Source organism: Aedes aegypti, chromosome 3, assembly GCF_002204515.2.
Source record: "Aedes aegypti strain LVP_AGWG chromosome 3, AaegL5.0 Primary Assembly, whole genome shotgun sequence".
Taxonomy (NCBI): Eukaryota; Metazoa; Arthropoda; class Insecta; order Diptera; family Culicidae; genus Aedes; species Aedes aegypti.
Genome location: NC_035109.1, coordinates 344,920,585 through 344,944,425, shown reverse-complemented (window position 1 = coordinate 344,944,425; position 23,841 = coordinate 344,920,585). Strand labels below are relative to the sequence as shown.

The following is a 23,841-nucleotide window of genomic DNA, read 5'->3' as shown; positions in this document are numbered from 1 at the left end:
AAACAGACCAGAAAATCCATGAAAAATTATCAATTTAAATGTACGGTATTAAGTATTCTTTGAAAGATCATGTTACAGATTTTGAACGCATTCTCCACAAGAATAAATAAAAATTCTATTAATTTATTCCAAACACTCGAATCCGCAAATTCTTCGGAAATGCACACAGGTTTTCCGCAAAAAAATATCGACAAGAGATCTTTCTCGGAAGGTCTCATAAAGAATTGTTCAAAAATTACTTCTAAATTTCACCAAGAATCTTAGAAGTACCACGGGTGGAGCCCAGCATATCTTGAAATCGACAAGTCTTGTCACAAATCCGTCGAAAATTGATCAGGGTAAACCTTCAGGATTTCACCGATAATCCATCAAAACTGCGAAAAAAAATCCACTAAGAATCCTTTAAGGGGAAACGTGTCGGAATCCCAGCATGGCTATCAGCTTGTGCACCTATTCACGATTTCAAAGGCACTAATCTTCATATATAACGAACGAACGAAGTCGTTCTTCTTATTTTAATCTTTCTGCCTGGACTAAAAGCTAAAATAGAGTTTGATGCTTCTTTCGCGAGATTATTACCTATAAAGTTTTGGTGCAATATTAAATTTGGATTCCCTTAAACGGACAGAAATAGCATGAATCTATCAAAATTTAAATAATGTTCCAAAAAAAAAAAGCTTTGTGTCCACCGAATAAAACCTACAACCGCAATTTGTGTTGTACCATATCTGCTGATAGCTCAAATCAATCCTTCTTTACATTTGCTAATGCGATGTTTTGAATGCCACTTCCGAATCAAAAATTTACAAAAAAAAAGTGTTTTTTCTGGTTTTGTTGATTTTAGACGTATGATGTCTTCACAGAAGTTCTTTATAGTTGACTTTTGTGTCTTCTTACAAAAAAAAATGAATAGGTTTAAGGATCACCCAGGTTTTAATTGAGAACCCCACTTTTCTTGAGAAAATGTTCGATTGCGTTCTTCAGCAAACTTTTGGAAAATGTTATTATAAACAACTTTAACGAAAATACCTTTTAACTAACTTTATTTGAGCTTACTGTCTTTAGCAAAGTTGTAGATATTAACTAGATCTACAACATTTCCATGTACACATTTTTGGGGCACTGTGAAACCAAAAATGTAGAAATTGCGAAACAACTCAGATGTAGGTCATCTAGTTTTTATTTCAACTAGGGAGCCGGATCCTATTCTTGACACTTTTGATTCACTTCGGCAGTAAGGGTTTCTCATTTTTGGCCACAATATGTGTCGTACTGAAGCGCTCCTTTTTCCAAAGTTTTAGACAATTCGACCGAGAAAAACCCCCCATGCCAAAGTGAATCATGGAAGTGCCCAAGTGGTTCTGCACCCTATTCATTTTTTTTTATAAGAAAATGCAAAACTCAATTGCGAACAATTTCTTCGAAGACATCATACGTCTAAAATCAAGGATAACAGAGAAAACACCTTTTTTTCTGCTCGATTGTCGATTCGTACCATTGTGGGATAGAATCTGACCAAAACATCAGCAAGAATACCTAAAATCTCACCACGAGACGTCCAAGAAACTCTCTAGTCGAGTCTAGCACACGAAACTGAAGACGACCTTACAGTTGAGCGCGAAATACGCGTATCTGTCAAAGGATATAAACTCTAGTGGAATTGAAAGGTAAAGTATGAAATTTGGTTTTCATTTATTTAACTCTCTAAGATTTTTTAATGATTTGGGGAAATACACGAAAAAACAACCAGCATTCACATGGGAAACTATTCAATCAAAGAGATAAAATTAGAACAGAAATTGTTGGATTCCTTCAGTTACAGTTATTATGCATTACTTCGTCAGTTTTGAAAAGTTGATTTGCTGAAACATGTCGAAAATCTATTGACTATTTACGGTGAATTGATAATCATTATTATTTATTGATTATTTAATTATTATCAGGAATCATCCCTACGCGTACCCCTTGAGAGGTGGTCCCAGTCCCCTAGGAGTCAGTAAACCACCGGTTGCGAAACACTGCTGTAGAATATCAGAGAAACAGCGGCAAATGAGGCATGCGCAACGAATCTTTGTATCACTTTATTCCGTCAACACTTCTTCCTTCACAGGCATCAACTTTTGCACCTTTTGCTTCCTGAATTCTTCCGGATGATGTACCTTCCGATGACCATAAAGGTTGGCCGCAGTTCTGAACGGCTTGGCGCAGACATCACAAGAGTACGGCAATTCTCCCGTGTGAACAGTCATGTGTACCTTCAGACAAAACGTCCGATTGAATGTTTTATCACATGATGGGCACTGGTAGCGTCGCTTCTGTTCGGTGTGTGCCGCCTTGACATGTTGCCTCAATGCGTGTAGGTTCGGCGAGCTTTTATCGCAGAAACTACATTTGATGTTCATCGTTGCTTCCCGGTGGCTTTTGAGATGCTTCTGCAAGGTCCATTCGTTCTTCAACGATCTCTCGCATATCGGACAGTTCACCCTGGTACTCGAATGTAAAGACCGGTGTCTCTCCAAATTCGATTTACCCGTGCACACCTTGGAGCATACTTCGCATTTCAGTTGCTCTCCGTTTGTGTGCTTATATCGGATGTGATACGTAACCTGTTTGGAATTAATAAACCGTTTCAAACAGTGTGGGCACTCGAATTTTTTGTCGCTTGAATGAATGATAGTAATATGATCATTCAGCAAGTACCGAGCGGAGAACTTTTCCGTACACAACTCGCAGTCGTAAGTTTTTTCGCCATCGTTTGGATGAACTGTGTTCTGATGGCGGATTAGATTTCTCATTGATCTCAAATTTGAGTCACAAAGTTTACAGCGAAAACAGTTCGGATCTATATGAGCAAGAATGTGCTCCTGAAGTTTGCTGTAAATACTGAACTGGCTGTTGCAACATGTCACGTAACTCTTCTGCTTATGGACTAGGCGGCAGTGAACTCTGAGAAGGTCGAATGTATCAAACTGCTCCGAGCAGAAAGGGCATTTCATATCGCAGAATAGCCGTATGTCTTTGTTTTTGATCAATAGGTGAGGTGGTCGATCGTCTTGGACCTCGTCCATGTCTGGTTGACCAACTTTTCCATCTTCGCCTGAACTATCCACTTCCGTTTTGATATTCAGAGGCTCAACCTCAATGTCGTTTTCATCAGTTTTATTGGGGATGTTTTCCACTTTTATGTCCGCTTTGGGAGCATACAGCATCTGTACTTGACAGTAAAACTGATGGAAAGCAAGCAATTTTTCTCTACACAAGTGGCATATGCAGAAAGATTTAAGCTCATCTTCCTAAAATTGTATAGCTTTAGTAATGTTTATGGATTTGTTATGCTTTTGAATACCTACCGAAAACCAGAAATGTGTTGCTGCCATTTCTAAGAAAGTTGAATCTAAATTCAAATCAGTTTGCAGAAGTCCATCGACGTTTGGTTTAGTGCTTCCGCAAAAATTGCAAATGTTTGCCATTAAGTCGCGTGCTGAAAACGAAAATGTGGTTTCATCAATATGAGTTGAATGATTATTTTTTCCAAAAGCATTTCACATCATCTGGTATTGAATACTTACGACTGAATGTGTAATTATTGAAGCTCTTTGCCGACATAATTTTCGCTCCGTTCTATGTTCCTCTACGATGCTAAGTTTGCTATGGGATTGCATATAATAATAAACCACTTATGTCACCTCTCACCTACCCTAAAGAGACTGGATAACAAAGAGATGGAATCTTTTTAATTCAATTCTACAAAAAGGCGAAATAGTAGGTATATTTTTATCCATTCCATTCAGATTAGTACCCACATAGAACTCTGCATACTGCATACATAGAACTTGCATACACACTACTGCAACCTTCAAGCTCAATGCAGAACATTTTCAAATGGATGTCAAAGCTTCACTCGTTTACCGAAATTATAATCCCTCTAGCACTAAACCGAATAGCGTCTTCCGTTTTTTTACTAGCGCTGCCTTTCCTGTACGAATGTCCCAAACATAATGTCGGAAGTAGTGTGCTATGTAGAGTATCTGATGATCTGATCTGATGAAGAGGCCCCTAATATTTCAGGTTTAAGAAATACTCTATTTTCAGATGCATAATAAATAAAAACAAAATATTGTTTGTTTCTGCGGGGCCCAGATAGCCGTAGCGGTAAACGCGCAGCTATTCAGCAAGACCAAGCTGAGAGTCGTGGGTTCGAATCCCACCAGTCGAGGATCTTTTCGTAAAGGAAATTTTCTCGACATCCCAGGGCATAGAGTATCTTTGTACCTGCCACACGATATACGCATGCAAAAATGGTCATTGGCATAGACTCTCAGTTAATAACTGTGGAAGTGCTCATAAGAACACTAAGCTGAGAAGCAGGCTCTATCTCAGTGGGGATGTAACGCCAGAAAGAAGATTGTTTGTTTCTAATCACTTTATTGAATTGTATTAATGTTACAAAATGAAATTTACTACGTATTTGAATAGGTATATTACCATCTAAAGTATGCACTTCAACAGAAAAGTAATCGCCTATCTCGATGCGTGGGAAATTTCTTGCAAGAAATGCTAAAGAAAAGCTTTTTTCTTTTATCGCAGTACGCTGTTGAAAAGAAATGTCAATTCAAATGGAGCTCACTGTAGAAAATTACTTGACCATTTCTTTAGCAGAAATTTTTACTTTTATTGAGCTGAACTGCATACTTAGCTTAAGTAAACATCGATAATTCATAAAACTTTTGAATCCGCTAATGATTGATTATTTTTTGTCCAGATAATAGAAGCACGGATAATCGAAACCCCGGTTAAACTAACACTTGCATAATCGACTCCGACCTGTATAACATTTAAATTTTGTATTTTTGGTATATGATTAATAATTAGTTGCATTTCATTCGACAACGATTAATTTTTCGAAATTGCAGGGCTGATAGCGACTGCGTGTTTTGGGAATAGGAAATTTAAATACATTTTTCCTGAAAAAAGAGACAAAATAGAAAAAAAAACAAAACGAGACCTAACAGGAACGAGGAGATAAGATACTTTTTTTTCTTAATTCCTCATGTCATTACGACAAATAAAACTGCTCGTATTACAGTACCGTAAAACGGGGTAACTTTGATAATGCAGGTAACTTTCATAGTGCGAGACTCACAACATACTAAACGAAATAACAAAGTTTATGTTAATCAGTTAAGAAAAAAACGATTGTAAAAATAAAGAGTATTAGAATGGCACTTCATGTCAAAGCTATTTTTGTTGGAACAAGTACATTTGAGGATTTATATACAAAATTATTTGTTTTTAGATTTCAGCATTTTTGAAACGCTCACAAACAACAACACTATTTGATGAAGTAATAATAAGTTCGTCACTTATCCTTGACAGCCTAGTTATAGTAGAACATGAATTCGGTCTCAAGTATCTTAGCGAAAATCATTTGTACAAACTGGAACTATTTTTGTAATCTAAGTCAGAGATTTCCATATAGCGTTAAACGCCTAGAGGTATTCAACGCCTTATAAATGTTCCGTAATTCATTCAATTTTGTTCGATTTATACTCCACTATCAAAGTTACCCCAAAACAGAAAACCGTCTTTCGATTATATGAAAAATTATATGTCCATTCAGAATAAATCTTTTGGCAATCTATCAACTGCAATCGATAGTTAGGATACCAGTACTTGTTTTAAAAATATAAATTATAATTCTTTGAAACAGCATACATAAACATTAAAGTTTTCTTCGAAAAAACTATCAAAGTTACCCCGTTTTACGGTACGCATTTTTCAATGATTTTCCCAAGAAATTTCATTGATATCACTCCAAAGATTTCTTCAGGTTAGGATAGATAGATTACTTAATTTGAGAGATTTGCAGCCCGAAGCTCTTCTGGAGTTCATTAAGTTATAATTTCTATAGCATCCCTTCGAGTATTCAGTTTAAAGCTAAACTACCACATCTCCTTTTCTTCGACAGAAGATGTGCATTTGCTCTGAGTAGACAACTTTTATTTATATAAACATCTGAGTTTAATATATTTTTTAAGTAGTCTGCTTGCCATTGAACCTTTTATTATTTTGCCTCAAATGTGTGTTCTTCAAAATGAATTTCCTGCTTGACTTTTTTCAAAGCATTTTCTGATGCAATATACTTTTTCATTTTCCCTATTAGTAGCAACATCATTTTCTATTTTTTACACTATGTATCGTTCCTGTCACTTCGACCAATTTCTCCAGAGCTCACTTTTTTTTTCGATTAGTATTCGGATCACTAAGACTGCTTCCTTTTGAAGTAAGCAAGCGAGTTTTACCGGTGGACCCAACGGATCGTATCCGTTGCTTTGAATGTTCCCTTTTTTCAAATGACCTGACAGCTCAAAACTGTCGTTACAACTGCTCCCTTCTAAGGCGAGCATTTTTTTTTTGTTAGACCCGACAGTTCAAACTGTCGTTACATCTGTCGTCTGCAACTACTTCTCGCGGAACATTACTAAAGGAGCTATCTATCATTGAGAGGCTCTCTTTGTTTACTTTCTCTTTCATTAATAACTGAGCCATATTAACCTCTTCTGTTGCGTTTTTTGTATGAAACGCTAGTCAAGAAAATTGACTTTCGATCTATAGTGAAAAAGTTCCCAAAATCTTTAGTATTCCACTGTTATAATCGAAAGAGAACGAGAGAGGAGAGAATCTCTCATTTGTACATAGGTCCTTCAGTAATGTTCCGCGAGACTTCCATTTACAAGTATTTGCGTAAATATGTGTTTCATTCATGACTCCATGTTTTTATGTGAGTTTGTTACACTTACTATCCTAGATAGGACTACTCCGTCACTTTCTTATTTGACTGCCATTGTTGAATATTAACAAATTTTTATATCTGCCTATTTAAAGAAAATAAAATTTTGTTCAGTATTCTGAAATCGGTTCTTTTAATACAAAGGCATTTTTATGAGGTTTGCGTTTTTCGTTTGGATTTTGGTTTACTTGTCTTCCTCCCATTTGCCTTTCCGATCAGTTTCCCTTTTTAAGAGAAATAACTTGCCTCCTCCGAATGGTTTTTCAACCGTTGTTAAGGCGAAGTAGGCCGTCATTGAAATTAGTACGCGTTGTTGATGATTGTTGCTAATTCATCTCACGATTTCGAATCAAAGAAAATCAGTTGGTTTTGCACTGACACAGCTGAAAAAGTATCAGCATACTTTATGCATGTTAGCGCGTACAGTGATACTTTTTTCAAGTCAATATAAACTATCAAGACTGAGTTATATCACTTTGAAATTGCAAGCTGAAAAGTCATCATTGTCGAAAAATGAATGACGGGCTACTTAGCCTTAAGGCGTCTCCCTCTCATGAGGCGAAACATTCTTATTGCCTTCTCTGGTCAGATTTTCATCCGCCATTTCGGCGTCTCCCTTTTTTAAGACGAGACTTTCTTGCCTCCTCCGGTTTATTTAACCGTTAAGGCGTCTCCCTCTCATGAAGCGAAACATTTCTTTTGCCTTCTCCGGTCAGATTTTCATCCACCGTTAAGGCGTTTCCCTATTTCTGGGCGAGACTTTTCGTTTAGCCTAATACCTGATCCGTCCAGATATTATCCGTCGGAAATGCAGGTATCTTATAGTTATCCTTAATCGATGAGAATAGAATTAACTTGAGTTCCGTTTCAACTGTATTCCGGTACAATTTTTCCACCGTGGGTTCTTGCTCGTCGTCACGGTACTTGTTGACTTGACAGATTGAGTAATAATGAATTCTATCAAACGCTCGGCCTGCTCAGTTTAAAGCCAAACTACTACACCCTAGGACATCCTCCAAGACTCCCGTTTAGAACTTCAGCATAAATTCAACCTGAACTTTCTCTAAAAACGCCTACAGGAATTTCTTACAAAATTGTCCTTCAGAATTTATTTAAGGATATCTTCAGGGATTACTCAGAGATTGCTTTAGATTGCACCCAGTACAATGTAAATTCGTTCTTACTGGCCAATTTCTTCAGAGAAAGAATGCATTCCCACACTAACTTTGATCTACATGTCAATACCTTTAGAGCATTCAAAGCTGCTTGACTGTCCGCGAAAATACAGATCTTCGCAAACCTATAGTTTCTTTTGAGACAAACATTTGTTTAGTTAATGATGGCTTGTATTTCAACTTGGAACACACTTTAAAGGGAACATCATAGTTGGTCTTCGTTATCATCCAATCTTCTATTGTTTTCATACCATCTGAATTCAAATTGAGTTCCTTGATGACCAATCAAATCACCATCTAGTATTTTATTATAACGAATAAAAATGCAAGGCATTTTTGCAGCTTGCAGTTTAACGAATTGATGCAAAGGCAGTATATTAAGAAGGGCATTCAAGGCAACCGATGGTATATTTTTAATTGCCCCTATCAATGATACATAAGCAACTCTTTGCAACTTAGCCAGCTTCTTCTGAGCGGTTACCTCATTTGTCTTGGGCCACCATACCAGTAAAGCGTAAAGCGTAAGTATTTTTTGGACTACTGCTGAATATCCAGTTTACCATATTAGGTCGCAGTCCCCAAGTTTTTCCTAGAGCTTTATTGCAGACCTATAGGGCATTAGTACCCTTACTTACGACCTTGCTCAGATGAGAGTTCCAGTTCCAAAGTAACCCCAAGGTGTTTAACTTCTTCCGAAAATTGAATTTTAACTCCATTCAAAAAAGGCTGTGTAAGCTTTACCTTTTTCCTTCTGGTAAAAGGCACGATAATAGTTTTTGAAGGGTTTACGTTTAACCCCTCCTTTCTACACCATTTGAGAGTAATGTTAAACGCAGTTTGCCAATGATCGGAAATCGTGTTATCAAACTTTCCACGAACCAAGATGGCCACATCGTCGGCATATCCAATTACCTCAAAACCTTGATCTTTTAGATTTCTAAGGAGTTCGTCTACTACAAGAGACCACAGTAAGGACGATAACACTCCTCCTCATCCCTTAGTAGATCTTAAATATATTTGCGCACCTCTTAGATCAGCATAAATTGTCCGATCCTTCAGCATAGTCATAACCCATTCGATAACACTTTTATCCAAACCCCTTGCTTCGATGGCTGAACTCATAGAGCTATAGGATGCATTATCGAATGCTCCTTCAATATCGGGAAAAGCAACCACGGCTATTTCTTTGGCTTCAAGAGATTTCTCGTTTTTATTTACTAGCGACTGCAGCGCCGTAATGGTATATTTACCTGATTGATATGCAAATTGGCATTTACAAAGAGGCATTTCTATTAATCTTGTTGACTTGATGAAGTCATCAATTATTTATTCCATTGTCTTTAAAAGAACAGAGGAAAGGCTTATAGATCTAAAGGCTTTGGAAGTTGTTTTATCCTTTCTTCCAGCTTTTGGAAAGAAAACAACTCGAACCATTTGCCACGCTTTTGGAATATATGAAAGCGCAACACTTGCTTTGAATGTTTCGGTTAAGAACGGACAAAGCATATCTTTTCCTTGTCATTTTTCCCGGCAGATTGGAAAGGCTGAAATGAACTCAATGTCCATTCGACCCTCGAAGGCGTGAAGATTTCACAAGCTTACTGATAGACATTTAATGACCATACATGTCTTGCCTCATCTGAGACCTGTTCTTTATCCGAATATGGAATCGATTCAGGGAAATGTGTTCCCATCATTACTTCCAGAAGAGTCAACAGTATAACTGCCGTCTTCTTTTTTAAGGCTACCTAGACCATTTGAATGGTCTTTTAAGCTGAAGATAAATCGAAGCCAAAGTTCAAATATTCAAGAGCACGGATCTGGAGAACCAAACATCCGTTTGAGCTGAAAACCTAATCGATTGGTCACCACCAGCTAGTGACCAATCGATTAAGTTTTCAGCTTAAACGGATGTTTGGTTCTCCAGATCCGTGCTCTTGAAAATTACAAGTTTGGCTTCGATTCATCTTCACCTTAAAAGGACTTTGTGCAGCCTTGCAGCTGCAGGAGCGTTGTTGATGCTTTCACATACCAGTATCCAAGTCTTTACGTGTGGCGTTACGTTTTTTGTATTTAACCCAATCTAAAGTGATCTTTGCTCTATTGAACAACCGCCTGGATTTCTTCCTTAATCCTGCCAGCTTGTCATTCCACCAAGGCACATCCCTGTTAGATGACCTTTGTTGAATAGGACTGCTAGCATGATAAGATGAGACCATTTGGTCAATGATCCCATTAGAGTAAAGCGACCACATATGTCCCGCGAAACGCGGGACACCCTGTCAGATCTCGTTCCCAATTAAACATTATTCGTATTGGATGTGTATTCTACAAACATTTTAGGTCTAAATCATGATCTAATTTCTAAGTTTAGTCAAACAATTAGCAGTAATATCATGTTGAAAATTGCGTTGTCCCGCGAAACGCGGGACGTCTGGTCACCTTACATTAGAGGCATTTTCCAGTTGTGGAACAGTCGTGAACTGTTCACCGTTATACGAATTCTTGTTCGTTAAACAATAGAGATCACAATTGGTTTTCTTTGGGTTTCTATAGCTTTCTGTTATTTCTGATCTAGCTTTAAAATCGAACCGGTTTTGTTTATGATCTGACAATGATTCTTCATCAGAGACATGCTAGTTCACAATCTTCTTTGATAGCAGGTCGCTACAGATCGTGAGAACAAAAACATCTTGTCGGATAGAGTTTACAAAAGCAGGAAAATCCCCTCTATAACATATGTATATGTTGTTATACGACATATAGTGGGGGGTGCCCGGTACTTCACAGGAACCGTTCACGATTAGATTTCTTTTGACCCCCCTAACCATTCATTCTTAGGCACGGTATGCTTTTAGCCGCATGACACCATGAATTATGGGCCACCTGTATGATGGACTTATACCACTGGAACAGGCAATCCGCAGTGTTATTTCTAGCCTTGTTGCAATCGGCTACCGACACTACACGGCTATCTAGACTATTCGAGTATGGAAGCTGATATTGAGGATCAACTACCATTGAGGATTCTATAACATTCCCCAGAAAACCATTCCCCCGAAACCCATTCCCCAGAATTCCATTCCCCAGAATCTCATTCCCCAGAATGTACCATTCCCCAGAATTTCACTCCCCAGAATGAACCATTCCCTAGAAAACCAATCCCCAGAATGGACCATTCCCCAGAAAATTATATACCTACTTTAAAGTTTTGAAATAATCTATTTAAAAAACTTGAAAATTGAACTCCATACAAATGATTAGAATTGGTGCTGCTAATTATGAACACTTTACGCATAATTCAAATTTCATTTGCAAATGAACTATCACAGTAGTTTCACTTTTATTGGCACTTATGAAGACTGATAGGTCAGTCTATGGGGAAACACAATATCCAATATTTATTTAAAATATACAACTCATCACTACTCTGCACAAAATGGAGCTACACCCTTCTTTCGGTATAGTAGTTTACAAATGTATAATTTCATATGTATGTCCAATTTTTATCAAATGTAGTGATGTATGCAGCTTTTCATCAATGTTTTAAGAAGGTGCATCATCTCTTACTTTTTAGGGCTACACCGATTAGAATAAAGACGTTCGTAGTATCATATTATACGTTTCCGATATAATGATTACGTAAACTCGGCAGAATAAAAACTTACTATTCTGCACATTACAATGATACGCCCTTCTTTGCATCAAGTCTAAATTACAAATGACTTGTTTAATTTTGCACAAAATAGTGATACACCCTTCTTTCAGTCTTATCCTGTTGACGATATAGACAAAATTTTCCGTAAGGATACCAAATGGCAAGAAGGCATTTGGCATGATTGATTAAATGATCAAGGACCATTTGGTACAATAATCATTTGGCCAATGATCATTTAGCATGACATGAAGAACATCCTTTTTGAAAAGAAGGAGCATAAGTATGGCTGGATGGCAAATGGCTTTATATCAAATTATTTTATGCCAAGTGACCTTTTGCTATATGGGCTCTCCATCGATATATTTTGCCTATATCATTAGTGAGATAATACTGAAAGAAGGGTGCATCACTATATATGCAAAAATAAACATATAGTCTGTATATTTCATGGGAATGTATTAAAAAGAGGGTGTATTATAATAATATGCAAAACACTCATGAATAGGGGGATTAGGGGCATACTGGACACATTAGGTAAATGTTTATTTTACATAGAATGGAAATATGTTTCTTTGCTCTAAAATAAATCTACCGCTTCCTCTGCTTTGCTTATAAGCTAATTTGAAGCTGAGAAAAAAATATAGTAGAATTTCAGAGGACAAATGAAGCATAGCGTAAACTTTTATACCATCAAAACGTTCATATACAATACAGATTTCGTACAGTTTATAAAGTTTTGCTGAAATATGCATATTCCCAGAGAGTAAGGGGGTGTCCATTTCGCCCCGTGTGTTCATTATGTCCCTAACCCTCCTACCTACATATTTGTTCTGTCACATCAGTCCTTAGCCTGTCACATAAGTGACTCTTCTTCCTCTTTTCTGGCGTTACGTCCCTACTGGGACAGAGCCTGCTTCTCAGCTCAGTGTTCTTATGAGCACTTCCACAGTTATTAACTGAGAGCTTACTATGCCAATGACCTGAGAGAGAGGAGACAGCTCACTGACAACTGGCTTGTTTTCTTGGCTTCTTTGATTTCTTCTTCTCATGTTTGGGTTGTGCACAAGGGTTCGGAGAGCACAAGCTGAGTCAAAACTATTTTCACATCCCATTTGTTATCAAAAAGATCACAAAACTAAAAAAAAATCAATGGCAATTTGAGTTCAATCGACAATAATTAAATAATCAACGATTTTATATGCGAGAGCACTGGAAAACAACCTGAATTTTCAATCACATTCAGTTTTAGTTTGGCCAAATTTTGACGGTGTTTCACGCTCGGCCCTTCGAATGTGCGGTTTTCCAGTGACAGTTGATGACAGGTTCCCTTGACTTGTGGGAGCTCGCAATCTAAGCCAGCTGTCTCCTCTCTCTCAGCCAATGACCATTTTTGCATGCGTATATCGTGTGGCAGGTACGAAGATACTCTATGCCCTGGGAAGTCGAGAAAATTTCCAACCCGAAAAGATCCTCAACCGGTGGGATTCGAACTCACGACCCTCATCTTGGTCTTGCTGAATAGCTGCGCGTTTACCGCTACGGCAATATGCGTCCCCAAATAAGGTGACTCACGCAAAGCAATAATTAAAAAAAGAAAAAAAAATTGGATATTTATATAGCTTTCTGGGGAATGGTGCATTCTGGGGAATGGAATTCTGGGGAATGTTACATTCTGGGGAACGGAATTCTGGGGAATGGTTTTCGGGGGAATGGTTTTCTGGGGAATGTTATAGAATCCCATTGAGGCCGAATGGCCTTTTAGTTAAATTGTTAGGAGGATTAAAAAAAAAAACACGAATCAATCGAAACTCTGGACAATATACTTCAAGATTTTCTGAAGGAAAACTTTGAAAAACATCGGACGGAATCCCTTCTTAAAAACTCTGGAGTTAATCTTTACTGGTTTTCTATAGGAAGAAATTTTGTAAAAATCTGTGAAAGATATCCTACAATGACAACTGGAAGATTCGGTTGAAGGATAAGTGGGAACATATCCTGAGGAAGCCCTTGGATAGTGTGTTCAATCCAAAGTAACAAAATACTAGAGATAGTAACATTGAAGTGCTCGAGAATCTCCTGAAGTAAATTCTGGAGAAATTTTGCAAGATATCCTACGAAAAGGGGCCTTCCTTAGCCGTGTGGTTCAATTCCGCGGCTACAAAGCAAAACTATGCTGAAGGTTTCTGGGTTCGCATCCCGATCGTTCCAAGATCTTTTCGTAATGGGAATTTCCTGGCATAGAGTATCATCGTACCTGCTATACGATATACGAATGCGAAAATAGTAACTTAGGCAAAAAAAGGTCTCAGTTAATAAATGTGGAAGTGCTCATTGTCCCAATGACGACGAAATGCCAAAAAGAAGAAGATCTTTTGAAAAATATCTGGTAGAGGAATCTCTAGAATTTCTGGATCCCTGTATGAGTGCCTGGAAGTATTCCAGATGGAATCTCTGGAAAATCCACTAGGATAATTCCTGAAGCTTTTCCTCGAGAAGTCTGAGATGATCATTTTCAAGAATCAGTTGAATAGTCTAGTAACGGAAAGAAAGCAAAATTCAGAGACCAACTTGGTTAAAAAATAAAGACTTTGAAGACTTTTTTGATAAAAATTTAGACATTTTAGTGGCTTGTTTTAAAATAGAGGCCAAGTCTCTAAAAGATTAAGGGCTCCCTGTAGGAACTCGTGTAAACATTGCTTCATGTAGTGATTTCAGGACGAATTCCTGAAATAATTGCTGGAGAATCTTTAGATGAATTTCCTGTGAATCAAAGAAATATGCCAATTTTTCACAAGATAAGCAAAATGTTAGAATTTAGAAAAACTTGCTGGTCTTATTAGTATTTTTAAGGTATTTTTGTTTTTGTTTTGCAATGTGAGTGTTAAAGTGAAGTGAGGTGATAAAATTTAACTAGTATTCAATAATATTCTAATATTATCTTCCAAAGTGAAAATGTAGATGGAGCGTGTAGCTTACCGCTGCATATCCAATATCAATAAACTTGTGAGACATATTTTTCGCATCAGTAAGAATAAGCAACAGTTACAGAAGGCAGATTCTTGCCAGAAATGAAAGAAAAAAAGCTTTTGTGTTAATACTCTTCTGTTCCTGTATTTGCGATCCCGTACTGCCAGCAGCAATGTGCGCAGAATCGCATAAAACCGCTTTTTTTAAAAAGCCGAATCTGTCATCGGAACGCTACAACGTCGCATTCTTCCAATAAGAAAGAAAAGCGAAAGTTTTTTTTTCAGCCACTTTTTTCTTTATGTGAAAAAAGCGACCATGTCATTGTAAGTATACAAGCAGTGCTGAGCTTCGCAAGTGCCGTGTGTGTGACTTCGTGGTTTATTTACCAACCACCCAGCGTCCTGAACTAGTCAAACTCAGCGTAGAATCGTTACCGTGGCGCGCTCCAGCCTGCCGGTGATGGATGTGGAGCAGCACAATTCCCGGTAGGTCGGAAAATTCGGGCGGCAAGAAAATTTTCCAGCGGCCCCCTCTTCTAGTCGGGAGAACAAAGATGTCGAAATCAATTTTCTCTCCACACACTCGCTTTGGGCTGCTCATTCGGTTGGTTCTTTCCTTTCCTATCTCTGCACCTTCTCCGCGTGCCCTAGTTTCATGTGTCGTTCTGTGCAATCTGTATACAGACCACAGTGTGCGCGCCAGTAATGCGTATTGTTTCGTTTCCACTTGTTGGGAGCACCGGATCGCTTGATGTAGCACCCTCTCGCTCTCTCCTTCTGAACCGAAGTGTGATTTAGGCGCCAGTGCGAGTGTGTGAACATACGGAAGCGATTGGAGGAGTACGGTTTTAGTTGATACTTTCATAATTTTTCTTGTCGTGGGGTGGGCATTCTTTCTTGTAGGACTATATCCCATCCGTTGAGAAACGGCGATGATGGCGCGACCGATGAAGACAAGCCATTGGGACTGGTCCGAAGGAAATGCATCATGTGCTTGCTACCCTTCGACGAGCTGGGATCGATCGAAACCGAATCACCGGAAGAGCTGAAGCGGATCGTGGATAATGTGTACAAAATTGCCAAGATTGAGGTGAGTCGACGGTTTGTAGTTTTTTCATGGATCACAATGGTTGGAAACAAACTCGAGTCCCAGAGTAATATAGATTTTCATTCCTTTCTTTTTAGCTTTTTAAACGCAATTCACGATTCTAGATGTAGAACCAGTTTCATCTAAGGGCTTTTTTACCATTTTGTAGACTATAAGTTCCTATACATGTACATCTGAAAGTTTTTACTGGTCCTGAATCTTTTCCTATAGCACCATTTGTTTGTCTAATCTCGCCGTTACTTGCGGTCGAAGAACAAAGAAAGATGATTCGGTAAACCTTTAGGGCTATATACCTATAAACTTACTTACTTATGTGTCCTAGACACCCATTCTGGTGCAGATGGCCGACGTGAAAGATTTCCATCCTGGGCGATTGCCAGCTATCGCCTTGACTTGCGGCCAGGTCAAATTATCGTCGACTTCTTTTATTTCTTTGTTGAGGCTGCACCACCATAAGCCTCTGGATCTGCCTCTGTTGCGATGTCCTGCTGGATTCCAATCCAGCGCTTGTTTGCAGATTTCGTTTCCGCCCCTACGTAGAAAGTGGCCGACCCACACCACTTTCGTTGTCGAATTTCGGTTTGTATCGGTTGCTGGTGGCACCGACAATGGTGGTTTCTGCGCTCGTGTACATACACGATACATGTCACCAACACTACTCAAAAATTGCTGGTGTAAAATATAAACAAAGATCAGCTGTTCCCAGCAAAATCAAATGGCAGTATTTTCAACCAGCAAATTTGCGCATGTGTTCGTGACACCTCTCGGCGGGAGCTCAATGGTGCTCAGCATTAGAGATCCACTTGTGTGGCCACCATGCCCGAAGTATATACCGTAGGCACACCGCGTTTTACAGACTAACAGTAGCACAGATTTCACATTGGAGTTAAATTCGAATTTTGGTGAGTTGAGTAATCAGACTTTTCTGCCAAATATTTCTTAAATTCGCATAAGCAGCCCTCGCCTTTTTGATCCGTGCACCTATATCTATCTTTGTACCGCCGTCAGACGTCAATTGGCTACCAAGATATTGGAAGTTTTCGACGTTCTCGACTACTATAAAGCTGGAAGGGCTGGCCGTGTTTATATCCAATGATATGGTCTTGTTGACGTTGATGTTGAGACCTGCCGCTGAGGAGCGATCGGCAAGATCGTCGAGCTTACTCTGCATATCCGAGCGCCGTTGAGCTAGGATAGCAATATCATCAGCCAAATCGAGGTCATTCAAGTGCTCCATAGTAAACAGTTTTTGTTCACGGTCAATGATGCCTACCAGGATCTCGTCAACTTCGTTGAGGAACAGTAGCGGTGATAGTATACATCCTTGCTACAACCCGGATGGGTTCAGACAAGACCCCATTATGCAATACTCTGTACGTAAAGGCCTCGATGAGGCCGATGATTTTCTCAGGAACACCACACATATTTTCATGATGGAGTGGGTCGTAAGCTTTTTCGTAGTCAATGAATACCATATACAGGGACTCTTGGAATTCATTGACTTGGTCCAGGAAGATACGTAGCGTGACAATATGGTCCACACAGGAACGTCCGGCACGGAATCCCGCTTGCTGCCGACGGAGAGTCGCATCGATCTTCTCCTGAATCCGGTTTGTTTAATGCGCTTCGTTAGATTTCATACTTTGAATTGCTGTTTCTATCTCCTGCAGTGATGGAGGTCGGTGTTGACTCGATTAATACGTCGAATCCTAGGCGGATCGTGCTGAGGTGTTTGTGGTAGGGTTGGTACTTGAAAAAGTTGTTCGAAGTGCTAAAACCAGCGTTGTAGCTGGTTAATGGGGTTGGTTAACAGCTGTCCAGTCATGTCTTTCACGGGCATCGTCGTATTCATCTATGCCCCGCTAAGGCGTCGTGAGGTATCGTGGAGGAGACCAATGTCGCCTGTCGCTGCGGCTATCTCACCTTCGTCAGCAAGGAGGTCCGCTCACGCTCGTTTGCCCCGCCTACATGAGCGCTTAACTTCCCTTTCTAGAGCCGAGTATCGTTGACGGGAAAGTGCCTTGGCTCCTCTGGTTTTCGTCCGCTCTATCGCGGCTTTGGCTGCTGGGCATTTTTTTAAATTATCGGACAGGTTTGGGCCGGAGGTTCTCCGATTTGCATGAAATTTTCACCAGAGGTAGAGCTAGTGGATACATGACCAAAAGTGAAATTCAAAAAAATTATAGTGGCCTATTTTCCCGGAAAACTCTAGATGAATTTTCACGATTTCTCTATATACCTCAAACTTTGAAAATTCATATCTCCTGAACTAAACATCGTAGAACAAAAGTTTTTTAGTGAAATCGAAAGGAAATTTTCTCAGCAATCTATTAAAAATATAAAAAGAAAAACATTTCTCGGAAAATTTTTCACCATGGAGAAAATTGTCGGAAAAATAGCGAAAAAACTATCGTCTGTATCATGAAAAGTTTTCAAAAAAATATTTTTTGTTTCATTAATCCATACTCTAACTTTCGTCCATAGACGCCAAAGTGGTATCTTTTACCGTTTAGGCGACAGAACTGAAAAACCGATGACCACCCGCACGCTTCCCATAGGAAAATGTGTTCTATTGTGAGCCTCATAACCGTGCGCTAACGGCGGCAGTAATTTACACGCATTGTAAGTGTAACACAGTAAACCATCCTTTCCTTTCCAGTCAGAAGAAGCTTTTCGTCAATCGGACCACTCTCCATTGGTCAGTTGGGTGTTTTGTGTGCCCTTCATCAGCAACGTTATTTAGTATTAAAGCTAACAGCCTCTATGAAAGCCGCACGGGAAGTTTTTGTTACAATCAATCATTATGGTAACGTTTGAAGAATCAAATCTTAAGATCCACTTTCTTTGAAAACTTATGAATATATTGTTAATATGTTGTTTCGGCCAGGACGTCTTTCCTACGTTGTGTTTTTTACGATACAACGGACGGCAAATTAAGCGAACGGCTTCACTTTAACAGATTTATTACCACTGAGAGGCAGCATGCCTACTCGGTGGAGAAACGAAAGAAACTACATTCTTACAAATTCAATGGGTGCGCCTTATATAGGCGCACGATACGGCCAGACAAAACATACAATAATTATTCATTACGCGCGTACGCTTCTCAATACAATTTGGCGCGCTGTTGGGTTGGCGCCAACAGTAGAGACTGCAAGCTGACTGGCAGTGGAATATTCCACAGCAGCCATAAATGGAATAACAGATAGCGTCCCTGAGTGTTATACAGTCGATTGATATTATATACATGCAAATACTATACTATATTCTTCCAAGAAACAATCAGAATTTACATCAAATATATCACTTTGTATAGAAAACCAAAACTGAAAATTTATTCGCGCGCTTTTAGTTAATTATCTAATCAGTTGATAAATTGAACAAAATTTGAAAAAAGCAAGAAAATTAAAAATAGCACTTTATGTATGCATAAATATCCTTTTTGCTTGGCAACTATATGATACTGAACGTCAAGCATGGGAAACACCTACTCAGTTATTGTGTTTCCCTCACTCGCTTCCACGCACAGTCGGGAGCGAGAAAGCCGTTTTTTTAACCAAGCCGAACGTTTCAATTTCCAGTGCCCATTCTGTTTCTTCGGCGAGCACTAAGCGAAACAAAAAACAGCATCTGATCAGTCGAATGCAATACCAAAATTCGGACAAAGGACAAACGTTTGAAAAGGGCCCAAGAGGTCTTGAGCTTTTTTTCAGAAACGTTGCTGTTGAGCCCTTTTTAGCCCGTCCACGCAAACTTACCCCACTATCAGAAAGATTGGTGTTAGCTCTTCCTGATAGTGGTATTGGTGAGCGTGATCGAGTTGAATTGGGTTCAACAGCGGCTTTCAAAGCCAATGTTTACCAATATCGATGTGCCCTTTTGAAATGTTTGTCCAGGAATGATTGTTTACATTCTGATTCCGTTCGAATGGCATTCGGGTTTGAGTGCTAATGAGCGTTCACTGACTGGCAGTCCACACCACGGAATGATTCAGTGAGTAGGAATCCTCTCAGTCAGTTCAATGCATTCGGCGAATGGATGCTAAGTGCATTAACTCGTGCCACGCAGATACAAGTGTATTGGTATTCACTTCTCTTCGCGTTCCTTCCGATTGTCGCTTTTACACAATCGGTTTCGATGCTTTCATGCTACACTCCGCCTAGGACGGTTCAGCTATCACTGAATGTTCGATAGCAGCAGATTTTTTGCTATTTTTCATCGGTGGCGTTCGGGTGAGTGAGTGAATTTTCCCATGCTTGCTGAGGGTCAGTTCCTATTACCTATATTATTAAATGTTAGGATCGTTTTCAATTAAAGACTGTTGGTCTCAATAGTAAAGGTTACGAATAAAGGACATACAAAACACCCAAAGGAGAGTGCTCCGATTGACGAAAAGCTTCTTCTGACTGGAAAGGAAAGGATGGTTTACTGCGTTACACTTACAATGCGTGTAAATTACTGCCGCCGTTAGCGCACGGTTATGAGGCCCACAATAGAACACATTTTTCTATGGGAAGCGTGCGGGTGGTCATCGATTTTTCAGTTCTGTCGCCTAAACGGTAAAAGATACCACTTTAGCGTCTATGGACGAAAGTTAGAGTATGGATTAATGAAACAAAAAATATTTTTTTGAAAATTTTTCATGATACAGACGATAGTTTTTTCGCTATTTTTCCGACAATTTTCTCCATGGTGAAAAATTTTCCGAGAAATGTTTTTCTTTTTATATTTTTAATAGATTGCTGAGAAAATTTCCTTTCGATTTCACTAAAAAACTTTTGTTCTACGATGCATAGTTCAGGAGATATGAATTTTCAAAGTTTGAGGTATATAGAGAAATCGTGAAAATTCATCTAGAGTTTTCCGAGAAAATAGGCCACTATAATTTTTTTGAATTTCACTTTTGGTCATGTATCCACGAGCTCTACCTCTGGTGAAAATTTTATGCAAATCGGAGAACCTCCGGCCCAAATCGTCCGATAATAAAAAAAAATCCCCTGCTTCTTCTTTTTCTAGGCATTAACGTCCTCACGGGGACAGAGCCTGCTTTTCAGCTTAGTGTTCCTATGAGCACTTCCACAGTTGTTAACTGAGAGCTTTCTTTATCAAAGTTGCCATTTTCGCATTCGTATATCGTGTGGCAGGTACGACTATACTCTATGCCCAGGGAAGTCAAGGAAATTTCCATTACGAAAAGATCCTGGACGAACCGGGATTCTAACCCAGACACCTTTGGCATGGCTTTGCTTTGTAGCCGCGGTCTCTAACCACTCGGCTAAGGAAGGCTTTGGCTGCTCTCCATTCCTATATCGTCTTCCAGATTTAATCAGTGATCCACTCCGAGAGCGGAGCTCACCTAAATTATACGCATCTCGCCGATGATAGGATGCGATGTCAGCGCCCAAAATACGTTTATTCCGCACATCAAGAAGGCTCCGTTTCCACTTTCGGCTGATACCGATATATACCTATACAGCAATGGTGATAACAGTGCCTGACAGCAGCTTTAAACTCGAATAGTACAATTTTTAGTTTCAATTAGCTCTATGAAACATTTCAGCTGAGACGTCTTTTTTCTTTCAGGGTTCTAATAGTTCAACTATGTTTTATGTATGGTCGTTTCGTACACTTCAAATTTTAATTTGGTTGTTCCTGCATCTATGTGAATTAGCACAGATATTTGCAGAAATTTGAGTAATTTCAAAGTTTTATCCTCTTCGTTACTGAAGGCATCTTGTAGAATAGTTCTAATAATGCCATACTTAACTCGCTCTTCTTCATACTTTCTACCATGGAGAATTATATACCGACTATTATTTACCGATCATCAGCATTCACAAGTCGACAGAAGTTCCTTTTCACCTAAAAGGAATCCGGATGTCGATAGGAAGCTGCTTTCTGGCATGCTTCGCTAATCGATCAGCATCGATGTTTCCGGCATGTCTTCCAGGTTATCACGAGTAAAACGAAACTTGTACACGACACTAGAACTACCCTGGAATGAACTTTTCAGTCACTAAATTTCATTCCAATCTGTAAGCTCATCATTGTCACTTACCGTGGGACCTGTAAAGAAAAGAAAATTTATTAGGATTTCGAATGAATATCTCGTCCCTTTTCCAGATAACCCCCTCGAATGGCAAAATCGGACCCCTCTGCGGTAGCTGCCGTGCCAAATTGGGCTACAACTTCGACGAGGATGCCTACTACGAAATGCTGAGCAAAATGTACAGCGAATCGGGCACGCAAAGCCACCAGACACTAGGCGTCATCCCGTTGGTAGTTCCTAGAGGTCAGCAGCCACCGGGTTCGGAAAACTCCGATTATCCCTCACCCGGAAGTCCCTTGCTGGATGCTGCTTGTGGAACGTTCGTTGTTACCGAAATGGGCCGGGACGAATCGGAAACCTCCTCGGACCTGAAGTGTGTCATCTGCTCCAAGGTGTTCAACTTCAAATCAACGCTTCGGCTGCACATCCGCAGCCATCACAATAGCACCACGATTCGGGAACCGGAAACGCACAAAATTCCACGGAAACCACGAATGTATGAGTGCATCGAGTGCAATCTAAGCTTCAAACTGAAGTACGACTACGACAAACATCAAGCCATGCACAATCGAGCAAATCTGTTCCAATGTGACACTTGCTACAAACTATTCAAACACAAATCCTACTACATGATGCACCGGAATGCAAAACGCTGCAAGGCGATGCCACTGAACTTGAGTGCCGACGGAATCGGAAGCATTGTCCGAACTCAACCGGCTCGAGACCTCAGAAACCTCAGTGAGGGCATTCGAAACACGAGCTAGAAAGATTTATCTAACTGTTTTTGAAAACGAACCAAGCTTCCTTCGTTTTTGCCATAACTATCATACACACACATTATATGTACGTGTTTTTAACAATTATTAGCGTTAGTAGTTACTAATAGATGTTCTTGATGCCGAACGGTGCGAGTGGAGTGGAATCGATACCAAATTTGTCATGTTCCTCCGATCTAGTCCGGAATTGTCAATCGACAAAGTTTTATTTATATTAAGTCACATTGTTTTCTGTTGAAATATATGTTTTATTTTATGTACCCAATCAAAATTGTACAATAAGGTTATTTTAATTTTAATGCACCTCCACCCGACACGTTACGGCGTCAAACAAATCGGATTCTGGTCTCTTCGTTTTAGTCAATAATCTTGTAAACGAATGTTTAATCGAATCAATCACAGCTGCAAAACAATAGAAACAGGCACTCGGTAGATTTATTCGGTGACAGAACACTTCTTAGTCCATAAGTCAGATTATATCAACAACGCTCTATTTATAAACAATTCTCTTCGGAATAACTATATAGAAGGCAAACTAATTCAAACTAATAGTATTCGACTTCCTTTATAAGATGCAACCAAACACAACATAAATTGAAAACAAACGAATGGACATTCGATTCCTAAAAATAATAAGAAACAAAACCAATGTGCAACATTTCTATTGATAGGGAAACCAAGTGTGTGAAAAGAAACAAAAAAAAACGATGGAAAGAAATGTGTTACTTGTGATGAAACAAATTGTGAAAACAAAACAGAAAACTACATTTAAAGAAATACGCTAGCAATTAGGATCCTACATTTTATCTTCAATGAAAATAAAAGTGATTTTTACAAACCAAACTTGGGATGTGTTAGTGTTTCAAAATAATGAAAGAAATAAGTGGTATAATAATAAGAAAATTTGTCCATTTTCCCATCCTTTATCAATTGTAGGAAACTCTAATTCAAGCGTGTGCTAGAATAAGGGCGTAAGTTGCATGATCGATTTCTCTTCATCGATCCTCTCTTCTGTCAATAAAGGTGACAAGATGCGGGTTTGTTAGCATATTTTCACTTCAGTACGCTAGGCAGCGATGCAATCTTGCACCCTGAGGTCAAAAAATGGTGACAAACTTGTGTCTTATTATTTATTTAGTTGGTGTTACATCAATTAATTTGATAAAACCTCGTTAACGATGTTGCGCCAATTTACTCGGTCCAAGGCTGTGTCTCTCCAACCTCGATTTTGGCCCACGTTCTCCAGATCTTGTTGCACCTGATCAAGCCACCTCGCTCGCTGTGCTCCCCGCCTTCTTGTGCCAACCGGATTCGACGCG

At 39.2% G+C, this 23,841-nt stretch overlaps 2 protein-coding genes across 3 annotated transcripts in view; one reads left to right on the top strand and one right to left on the bottom strand.

Annotated features, from left to right (window-relative positions):
• Positions 1-1,675: 1,675 nt before the first annotated feature.
• Positions 1,676-23,841, bottom strand: part of LOC5572087 (zinc finger protein OZF) — a 51,788-nt gene continuing 29,622 nt past the window's right edge. Inside the window, exons 2-6 of one of the 2 annotated variants that reach the window (XM_021854616.1) lie at positions 21,756-21,763; positions 21,519-21,692; positions 3,570-3,707; positions 3,351-3,481; positions 1,676-3,293 (exon numbers count right to left, since the gene is read on the bottom strand). In XM_021854616.1, coding sequence (XP_021710308.1) covers positions 2,082-3,293; positions 3,351-3,481; positions 3,570-3,606 — 1,380 coding nt within the window. In that variant the 5' untranslated portion in view covers positions 3,607-3,707; positions 21,519-21,692; positions 21,756-21,763 and the 3' untranslated portion in view covers positions 1,676-2,081. Of the gene's footprint in view, positions 3,294-3,350; positions 3,482-3,569; positions 3,764-21,518; positions 21,693-21,755; positions 21,764-23,841 lie in introns of those variants that run through there. The other variant, XM_001660116.2, reaches the window with a different exon arrangement.
• On the top strand, positions 14,791-23,365 carry LOC5572089 (zinc finger E-box-binding homeobox 1). The gene is made up of 3 exons (XM_001660117.2): positions 14,791-15,075; positions 15,493-15,679; positions 21,821-23,365. Exons 1-3 carry the CDS (start codon positions 15,050-15,052, stop codon positions 22,508-22,510), a joined length of 903 nt encoding a protein of 300 aa, XP_001660167.1. The 5' UTR covers positions 14,791-15,049; the 3' UTR covers positions 22,511-23,365.

Coding starts and splice junctions, on each gene's coding strand:
- LOC5572089 (XM_001660117.2), top strand. CDS start 15,050: ATGGATGTGGAGCAGCACAATTCCCG. Junction 15,076..15,492: donor GTGGAGCAGCACAATTCCCG/GTAGGTCGGAAA, acceptor TCTTTCTTGTAG/GACTATATCCCATCCGTTGA. Junction 15,680..21,820: donor ACAAAATTGCCAAGATTGAG/GTGAGTCGACGG, acceptor TCCCTTTTCCAG/ATAACCCCCTCGAATGGCAA.